At 33.2% G+C, this 11,085-nt stretch overlaps 1 protein-coding gene across 4 annotated transcripts in view; it reads left to right on the top strand.

Annotated features, from left to right (window-relative positions):
* The window catches only part of LOC117110011 (golgin subfamily A member 6-like protein 22), a 54,970-nt gene that overhangs the window by 25,261 nt on the left and 18,624 nt on the right, over positions 1-11,085 (top strand). For 3 of the 4 annotated variants that reach the window (XM_033252553.1, XM_033252554.1, XM_033252555.1), the window contains 6 exons: positions 1,272-1,367; positions 2,304-2,529; positions 2,990-3,118; positions 3,956-4,081; positions 5,984-6,094; positions 9,339-9,449. In XM_033252553.1, the coding sequence (XP_033108444.1) occupies positions 1,272-1,367; positions 2,304-2,529; positions 2,990-3,118; positions 3,956-4,081; positions 5,984-6,094; positions 9,339-9,449 (799 nt within the window). The remainder of the gene's footprint in view (positions 1-1,271; positions 1,368-2,303; positions 2,530-2,989; positions 3,119-3,955; positions 4,082-5,983; positions 6,095-9,338; positions 9,450-11,085) is intronic. The other variant, XM_033252556.1, reaches the window with a different exon arrangement.

Raw genomic sequence — 11,085 nt, forward strand, 5'->3', positions numbered from 1 at the left:
TAGAGGAGGTCTTGTCTCATAAATGTTATCATGGTCATACTGCACGTGGATGTTTGTTTATCCAGGTTTTGTTTAATGTTGATTTAGCCAGTTAGCAATATATTAGAAGATGTGTATTCTTCGAAGCAGATATATGGTTCTTTATTATGTTGGTAATAATTTGTGTAACATCCTTTAAACATATACTGTCTGTACTAACCAACGAAAGCAACAACACATGGATTACTTAAATTGTATGTTTAGGTAATTTATCAGCTGCCAAATGAAAATTTGAATGGTAAAACTATCTTCCCCTCCACTAACAACATTTTGTTAGTAAAAAGGCAAATTGTGTTGACTTAGTGTTTTGGAAGTTAATACTAAATTCTGTATAACTTTGCCCACACTATCAAATTTTCTTTGACAAAAAAAATCTATATATGGTCATCATGTGCCTATATATGGTCATGATGTGCCTATATATGGTCATGATGTGATGTCGTCATGACCATATTTAGGCATGTGACATGGATTTGTCAAATAAAATTTGATAGTCTTCAAGGGGCTTACATGAGGTTTTGAGAGTTGTTTTTGTTTAGGCTTACAGACAGTATATATTGTTTAAAAAATGTATTTTATGTGTGTTTTTTCTTAAATGTTAATTGTATTAAAATGTTGTGTATACTTTCAACATTAATAAATGCATTTATATATATATTTTTATAGTCATAGTCTACTAACTAACTCTACTGTATATGTCTCAGCTTAATCTCTAAGTGTTAGTATTTTGTTTTAACAACTGCTTACATTATTTTGATATAATGAGTGATGATAATGATGGAAAATGCCTAAATATGGTCATGATGACATCACATATCATGAATATTCATGTGAGCATACAACAGGGATTAAGTGTTTTTTTTTTTAGTGGATTACATGCATTTGATCTATAGAAAAGTGTATTGTAATTGAATGATTGTTTTTTTAAATTTTAATGAACCTATATACATTGGTGGCTAAGGCCCTGCCCAGATTATCAGATTTTATTTGACAAAAACATGTGGAATGATTGTCATGATGACATCACATCATGACCATATATAGGCATATCATGACTATATGAGCATAAAACAGTTTTTTGTCGAAGGAGCTTAATCTTCACCATGACACTTCGTATATAAAGCTGGTCGGGTTAATTTGGAAAATAGTACTTGCTAAACTGAACAGCTTCCACGCGATATGGTATAAGTAAAGTAAGAACAAAAATTATGTTTCTTGTGTTCATTTTTAAGATTGGGTGAAGTAAGGGATGTGTTAATGGATCTAAGAAACAGAGTAACGACAGAAGAAACGGAAAGACGACAACAAGAACAGCAAGTATTTTTAAAGTAAGTTATGCCCACACTTTGAACAATGTTCATTATTGCATACTAAATAAAATAATAGTAACATGTAGTTTAAAAATGTGGTGAAAATTCAGCAAGAATGGTGATGGCAGTTAATATAATTTAATAATGTAAGAATTTATACTGTACCTTTCTTGAAGGAGTAATAATAATAATGGTAGACTTACGGTAAACTTGTTAAGCCTGTGCGCTTCACATTGCCCGTTCATTGGATTAAATGCGTATGTGGGGGAGTACGCCATAACGTTGGCAGCAGCTTCATCATTTTGGCATTTAACCCTACCAGGTACCCACTTATACTCCTGGGTAGAGAGAAGCAATGCAGATTAAGAGCCTTGCCCAAGGAGTGAAATGTACAGCGAGGGATTGAAACCCCGACCTTGAGGTTGGGAAACCAAACCGTTGCTGCTGCACCAAACCACTTCAACATACAAGGCGCTGGTGGTTTTATGTACCTGGTCATTGGATCAATTAAATTGCAAAACCGGTTCAAAGTGTAACCTTCTTCACTTCCTGGGAATTATACCTGCTTAAAATACTTAATATTCAACACCAACAACATTCTACTTAGATACCCATTTATATTCTTTGGTGGAGACAAATTTATAGTGCTTGCCCTGGAACACAATATTCTAACCTCCAAAATTAATGCTTGGGGATGATACATTGATAGTTAATGTGAACATAATATAGTCAAAATATCAAGCATTATAATTCCAGACCTGAAAAAATAATTATTTTCTCAACCACTTTTTCTTTGTTTCATAGAGCAGCCTTTGGTAAACATTTGCTCTTCCATACATACAATGTACATTGTGTTTCTTGCGTAGTATAATAATAATCAGATTAATCAATTTTTCGCATTTCTTGTCACCGCTCTCATTTTAAGCTGATTTTTTTCTGATATGTCCTATAAAGAATGAATGATCTTCAGGCCCAAGTTCACGAACAGAATCGTAAACGTGAAGAAGCTATGCACGTTTTTGATGTTGTCCAGCGAGAACGAGATCATTCAGCGGATAACGAGCGATTAAAGTTGCAGAGTAAGATTGCGGAGATTGCAGAGGAGGTCAGCAAAAAGATCCTCGGCAAGGAGATCCGTCTGAGAGAGGAAGCGCAACAGAAATTTGGTAACATTGAAAAGGTACAGCGTCATTACTAGATATAGCAAGGCCGCGTAGCCAGGATTGTCATTGGTTGGTGGGTGTGTAGGCATGCAAAAATGGGCCATCTGGGATATGTTGGGTCGTCTACAACCGCAGTTAAGGTCAACCGCAGTTAAGGTCAAGGGAAAAAGCCTGTTGGATCGCATGTTTGGTATTGTAGGGCGCTGTAAGGGTTCAGATAGGTTACGCTGGTTAAAATAAAGAAGCTCTTTTAAGTTTTATTGCAAATTTTATATTTAGTATATGTTCAGTTGTCCAAAAAATGTGGACCTTTTTGAATTTCAAATTGGGGTGGGGGCGGGGTGTGTAACATACCCATCATCCCCCTCTAAATACAGACTGCCCCTATATGTTTATGTGGTAAATTCATGAAAATTGTAAAAGATAGACAAGCATTTTAAGCAATTTTTAATTGATTGTATTTTCTTTGTAATGTAGTATTTACATGAGGAACAATCTGCACGCATCGCTCACGAGCAGGCGATGCGAGAAGAAAACGAGAAGCGATGGACAGCCTTGCAAAAACTAACGGAGGAGGAAGTACTACACGTCCGTGAAAACCAAAAAGTAAATTATATATTTTTATTAATTTTTTCCATTTACAAAATTAATTAATATTTTTTAAAATTAATTTTTAACATTATATTGTAATATATTCTTATATATGTTATTTTTTGTTTTGATTTTGTTTTTAGCCAATTGACTTATACCAAATAAAGTATACTTATGTTAAAAAGTTTTATTTTTGTGAAACATTTAATGATTTGCAGGAGGTTGTTTTAATTCACTCTGCCCTTTATAAAGGTATAGAACAAGAGTACATACTACATATACAGTGTCTGTAAGCCCACCAAGTGAAGACCACTGCAATTAATAATACGTAAAATGTGTTATATTTAAACATAATCTGCAATTGCCTGACATCTCATCACATTTCATCATGTTTGCATTTGCTCTCTTGGGCAAACCACTGCCCATCCTGTTACAGTGGTTTGGTTGCAGGCTCCTCCTCATGTACCTGAACTGTGTGTCTACAGTTTATAAGGACTTGATTTAAAATTTGCTATTAAAAAAAAATACATTAATCAATAATATACAAAGATGATAAATAATTTTGGGAAAAATGTATAGTGACTCGTCCAGAATAAAACTCAAGATTCTTTGATTACCATTGGTTGCTCTATCAGTTGAGCGAATGTGAGCAGTTATGCTGGTATAATGTTCTATAATGTTGTATTAGTGTAGTATGAAATTTTCTGATGGATGGATCATGTAATATTTATTTCGGTATTAAGGAATACCTCCATAAGTGGTCTAGAGTATATTGACGATATTAAATTCTATGTTCTAATAAACTTGAAAATCTCTAATGAAATTATTCTAAAAATATTCTATTGAACCAAGAAATTTCCAAATATAATGGGAAGTGTAGAACAAATGGAGATGATGGACAAAATAGAAAAGATGGAAAAAACGTTGTTGAAGAGGCGCGAGTCCAGTGACGACTTGGCCGAATTCACAGAGGATCAGGCAAGATAACGTTCCTTAAGGCCAGGCCATCACTGCGCCCTACGATCGTACGACTGTCGTACGATGCAGTGAGTCCCCGGCTTAGCAAATGCTACTTGATGTTCTAAATGCATTAATTTGTGGCATTGTTGTTGTTTTTAAAGCATTTTGCTATCTAGCATCTGTGTATTAGCACTATTAATGATAGATCTGCGAACCTAGTACTATTGTATGGGTGACAAATATTATGAAATGATGACGTATGAAAATCCCAGAACTTTTAGGTTTCACAAATTTATTTATTTACCAAATTTTTATAGCGCCCTCTTTATGAGTACTAATGTTCAAAGGGGCTTTACATAAACAATGCATATAGAATTCAAATATATAATTTTAGAAGAATGTGACAATTATTATCGAACGTACAGATTAATTAAAAAAATAGGCAGTGAAATGCATTGAATTTAACATTTTGATAAGATGGACATGCTTACAGTATTTTCTAACCTAGCTGTAAAAGAATTTTGGAAAGCCCATGCACAAAAACCTCAATATAGACCGTGCATTGTGGGATAGCTTAAAAGATCCTCAATGAAGTGGATGTCGTAGTCAATTTTTTAAACTTTTATACATTTAGAGGGTGGGGTAGTCTTTGAATTGAATTCCTGTGTCTATATATATCCCGACCTCCCCTTTCTCAATCGGCCAATCTTCTCGCTCTCTTTTATATATTTTTCGTTTACTGCTTCGTAATTAAATATAGAAACAAATTAAAATTAGAACATTCAGCATTATTATTTTAAATAATTATTGCTTTACTATAGTTTGGTATGCAATTTTCCAGTGCTTTTGACTTTTTTGGTATTTATTTCTTGAACAACAGTCAAATACCTTTTGTGTAAACATTAGTACATTATTTTTGAGTACTAAGGAGATGCATTAATATCGGAAAAATATAGTAATATAGATAAAAAGTAGGAGCTTTTGCCGCTTATAAATTTATATTATATTAGTTTATAATTATGAATTATTTTGCATTAAAGACATTTTTAAAAGATCACATGAATGCTTTTTTGCATAATGTATGATCTGTACAATTTATCAAATTTTTTTTTACAATCATAGGGTTGTGATGTGATGTCATCATGACCATATTTAGGCGTGTCACATATTTTTGTCAAATAAAATTTGATAGTCTGGACAGTGCAGACTATCAGATTTTATTTGACAAAAACATGTGGCATGCCTAAATATGGTAATGATGACATCACATCACGACCATATATAGGCACGTCATGACTATATATGGGCATACAACAGTTTTTTGTCAAAGAAAATTTGATAGTCTGGTCAACATTCATTTATCATAGAGCTTTGACTTTTTATGATATTTCTAATGCTTTTTTTTTTTCATATAGATGTCTACTTATTACTTGCTTATTGTGTGACATAGTTTTATACAAAGTAAAGTCCTTGAAGCCATTTCATTGTATTTTCATATTAATTGCTTTTAAGTATAAAGATTTAGAGCTTTTAAATTGATTATTTTTACAAACATGATTAATGGCAGCTTTTGCTATTTGGGTTCATCCCCAATGGCGCTTGTTGAATTATGGCATAATGGTAATTTTTTTTTTTTTTTTTTAGCTTTTATTGTGTAGATTTGTTTGTATATTGTTATTCAATTATTCAGTAGATTAAATCATAACAGTAATTTCGATCATGTCATTAGGAAATGTTGTATGCATTTGTTAAGGCAAAATAATGTCTGTTGATCTTTTGAAATGATAACTGCCGTCGGTACTTATGTTGCCTAGCAACAAGATTCACAGATGACAAAATAATAACCTAAGATTATCATGCAACCATTCTGTTACTATGATCAGGTCTGACTTTTACCTTTGATTTTCTTGACAAAAAAAGAAACGTGTGACAAAACATCTGAAAACACAACTAAATGATATGTCGGACAAAATTGAGAATTTGGAAATTGCGATGAAGAAACGAGGAAAGACGGTTGATTCTGAAGACGAGGCAAGATATTTTACTTGTGCCAGTGATTGCTATTGTGTGCGGTCTGCGTGCATTTTCGGTGTATTTTATTATATGTTAATTTGCTTCCCAATAACGATCTTGCTCCTATACTACTGTTTATGTACGATTTTCAATCATGATATCTGCTTCTGTTTGTAGGGTGCTATATTTGTTGGGAATGGGAGGGATATAGCAACATTTGACAACAGTATTCTTACTATTCTCATTAAAACATTTTTTTTTTCCAGAACTATATATGTGGTGCAAGCATTTAGTATTTTATTACTTTGCCATGCAAACCTTCAAGTAATAACAATATTTTTCTAAAGGCCGGTCATACACTGCGTCTGCTAACGGTTGCCTAATGCAATGCGTTGCCTGATGATTGGCCAACATAATTAGATGGAGACTGTGACACACCAGGCATGATGCATCATTTTTAATGACACTTAGACGGCCGTTTACAATCAGCAGATTGTGTTACGTTGTGAAGCGATGATGGATTTGTTGGCCACAGCGCAGTGTGTGACCGGCTTTAGACAAATGCTATTGCTTCTTGCCATTTTTGTTATTATAGTATATGTGTCCGACCACAATACTGCCAAAATAAGGACCAGTGATAAATCTTCAAAGATATGCCTACTAAGGATGCCCCTATACTAAAGGGAATTTGGGTTTTGGGCGTGTAAATTTAATAATGTCCATACAGAGTTGCACCCTTAACATTTTAACTGGCAAAACATGGTGATTAAGGCTCAAAAAGTGTTTTGACCCCCGAAATGGTGTGATCCCTAAAAATGGGTAAGGTTCAAAGAAAGGGAGGATTAGATTGTCCTTTTTCCTTTTCTTTTTGAGTGCTCTGTCCCTTGATTCTTGTACTTGATGAAGTATTGCTTTATGTTTGTTACATGTACTGTAGATAAATAGAAGAATTGGTATTTTATATAAAACATTTGTTATAAAATTGCTTTGTTTAATATCAGTATTGCCAACAGTGTAGAAAGCCTATATCGAAGCATATACAGATAGTTATTGTGAAGCTTCTATATAGCTTTGTGGTTTAGATTCTTATCATCCAATTAGAAAGCCCTGGTCTCAAATCCTACAGATGACAGGTTTTTTTTTTGTTTTTTTTTGTTTTATGTTTTTATATCTCATACCTTCAGAAACACCTAGATTTTTCTTCAGTATGAAATACAATTATATTGGTTATTGTCTCCATTTACTGCCATTTGATTCTTTTTCTATCTGTCTATATCATAACCATTGTGATCACCTCATATTCACCCAACACACTATAAGAATACTAATTCTTTTTAAGTGTCATCTTATCAACCGGTTTCTGAGGGTTTGAGGCTTGTTGCTTATTTTACCTTTAGCATTTCAAGATTTCTCAAGAAGCTTAAAACCCATGTGCTTTTTTCTACAGGGAAATTAAATGTTGTTGCTTTTTTGTGTAAATTTTGCTTGAGTTATATTTTTGATGTATAATGGATATTTTTAATAAATGATTAATTTTTTGGGGGTTTTTTTTTGCCAAAAAACATAATACAATAATAGAGGTTTGCTTATGGTCCCCAGGAAGAATTTATATTTTTTTTCTCTTTCTGTTTTATAACTTTATTTCTTTGAAGAAGATGAAATGATGTAATTAAGCATCTATCCTAGCTTACTATACCAATGCTGTCCTGTTGAATGTGATTTTTAAATAATTAGCAGAAAATAGCTCATGTGCACTGTAAGGAACCTATTATTTGGAAGAGTAGGGGGTGACCCCCAATGCTATGGTTTATTTCAGCCCTTGTCATTGTAGAATGAGGTGACCAACATTTCATATAAGCTTCAAGGTATCGATTTTAATTGTCAACATATCTCAAGAGTAATTAACAGATCCTCTATTATAATAATAATAATAATATTATTATTATTATTATTATTATTATAAATAATACTAGTGCTCCTCAGGTCTGTGTATTTGTCCTTGTTCTGTCTGCATGTATACAAATACAGTAGCAATTGCTTTAATACCAAACAGACGAGAGCTATAGCTGGTACCTGTTTACCAGCCAGCTCAGACTACGAAGGGACCCTTTAAAGGGGATAAGAAGATAATGTATGAGCTACTGTAGTCCATACTTTGAGCACTCTGATCTTACGAAATAGCACTATAAATGATGTTATGTATGTATGTATGTATCCGTAAAGGAAAACAACCGTTGTAAAAAGGCTAATTTTCCAATGACACAATTCATTTCGCAGCTTAATAATTACAGCAGTGAAAAAAACTACCACACTGTAGACCAATGACTTTCTTACTAATAAGGTCAAAGAAATGCTTTTTGATAGAAAAGAGGAAAATTTTGGAACATATTGCATCAATTATAGTGATATGCTTGGTGTTTTTTATTGCCATTTACATTTGCAGCTAAAAGCTGAATTGGTGTATTCTTATTACAGTAAATAGAAAAAAACATCAAACATGGTATATTATTCAAATTACATATTAGAAACTTCAAAACTCTATTAAGGATATTGATATTGATAGATTTTGTTGAATAATTAAGTACCTACGATTGATTGATATCAAATAATAACTATTATTATTGAAATGAAAATTCATCATTTCCTCTAATATTTATTCAGAGTGTACTCACAATAGCGCTGTTTGGTATGAAGGCAACATTTCTCAATAAAAAAACATTTAGTAACATAATGAAGAGAATAAGGAAAACATTAAAGAGAAGTAGATGTTCTAGCCATGACTTTTTGAATTGGAGAAAATGAAAATGATAGTGAACATTCCTCGCATTTCTTCAAATACCTTTGAGATATAAAGCATAAAGAGATGTATATGATCCAATTTATGTAACAGTAATTCTGCAGTTGAACATTTGCCTATAATAGCAGCGTATGGGGTAATTATAGTTCTAATCTAAAATATCCCCTTCCTCACCACCAAAGCCTATACCTAGAAATACTAGCAAGGTGACTGGCATGACGCTAGGTCAGCGGCTCATTTTATTTATCAAATCAGAATTGTTTTTGTGTATGTTCACGATTTTGCTATAAGCAGCATATTGCCTAATTGTGATAATCTTTTTTTTAAACTTTTAAATGGAAACTTTTTACAAAGATAGTGAATTTCATTGCTTATAATTGCTGAGTTTTTGTGTTGTTGGCATGATGATAAAGAATCTATCGTACAACTTAACTCTTCCTTATACTATTTTCTTGAAACCAAAAGAAATATGCAACAAAAACGATGAAATCGCGACTAGGTGAAATTTCCGACAAAGTTGAACATTTGGAAAAAGTAACGAAGAAACTAGAAAGGACGGCAAGTTCCGATGATGAGGCAAGAAATTTTACTTGTGCCAGTGAATGCTATTCTGTGCAGTCTGCCAATTTTATAGCAATGCTTTTATCTTGGTCAGAGTTTTGCTTTTCATAAGGAGATTTTATTTTTTGAGATCAGTGTTTTCTTAAAAATGAATGCTTGTCAAACCCATGTTTTGCAGTATGTCTCACCAAGATTACTAAAATCTTAGGTTCCATGGGAAAATCTCCAAAGATATGTTTTCAAAAAATATATCTCCCGAGATTACAGTTTAAAGAAAAGAGAAGTTTGGCCTCGCACACACAAAAAGGTTGAGGCAAGAATAGGGGAGTAAGGTGCAAGCAGTGTGAAGTCCAAAAAGGGCTAGGGAGACACAGGCCCAAGTAAGTTTTTGTGCAAAAGGTTTGAGACAAAAAGGATGAGGCCAATGTGTCCCAATCAGGCCAATTGTAAATTTTTCCCTTATTTTCTCCTATTTCATTGTCAGCATTCTTTTTGAATATTTTTCATAGCTACTTGCTTAAAACTACGTTCACATCAAGCCTGGATTCCGGTCCGGAGAAAAATCATGAAAAATGGGTTCGGTGGTAAAGAATAGGACTGTTCACATCAAATTTGTACGATTTTTAATCCAGACTACAGATCCGGATCGATGGATCTGAGAGCCATTTGTATCCTGAAATTGTACGTTTTTTTTTCTTGGACCAATCAGCAACAAGCTTGGTTGGTTCGAACCAATCGAACGCATACGTATTAAACCGAATAAACGTGGTCCGTGCGTGATGTGAATGCAGCGTACAAAAAACGTAGCAATTCCCAATTTTTTGTCCGGGCTCCGGACCGGATCCTGACTTGATGTGAACGTAGCTTAAATTTGTAACAAGTTAAAATGATAATATTGGTTATATCCCTCATTTGGGATTATTGCTTACTTTATAATACGATTTTTTTTCAACATATGTATACAATATATTGTGGAATGCCAAATAGATATTACAAATATTATATTTTGCTTATCTTTGCAATTATTAAACTTATTAATTGTCATCTGTGATGGTATAGTATCGCTAAAAATATTTTGTATGCCATAACAGCAGTAATTGGAAAGCCTGAACTTTCTTCCAAGGCTCCCAAGTTGTGATTGAGATAGTCATTTCTGAGAGATCTGGTTTTATATGAGCTTTCTTTAACACAACTAATTTTTGACTTTGTTGCACATGTTGATTGACAAAACAAAAAAACATGAAAATACAGGTCTCCCTCCAATGAAAGACCCCTCCCATTAAGGACCACCTCCAAATAAAGACCACTATTCTAATTCTTTTATCTCAATTATTCTAATGAGAGACCAAAGCTGCTAAAGACCAGGGAAATCCTTGTCCCAATTGTGGTCTTTAATTGGAGGGAGACCTGTACCTCGAATTTGTGATTACTAGAGATTTTTGTTTTCTAGTTGGAGGCTGTCCTATTTTTTTAGGACGCATTTTCCTTCAACTCGTAGAAGACTTAAGGGGGGTGGGGCCAGCTGTTGTCAATAAAATCATCCTTTTAAATTCATTTTTAACAGATGGAATTTAGGAGCTCTAAAATTTATGCTTTTCACATACATATTTATATATAATATTTATTTATTTATATATATATATATATATAT

Source organism: Anneissia japonica, unplaced genomic scaffold (assembly GCF_011630105.1).
Source record: "Anneissia japonica isolate Jap-2015-1 unplaced genomic scaffold, ASM1163010v1 scaffold4031_len268452_cov156, whole genome shotgun sequence".
NCBI lineage: Eukaryota > Metazoa > Echinodermata > Crinoidea > Comatulida > Comatulidae > Anneissia > Anneissia japonica.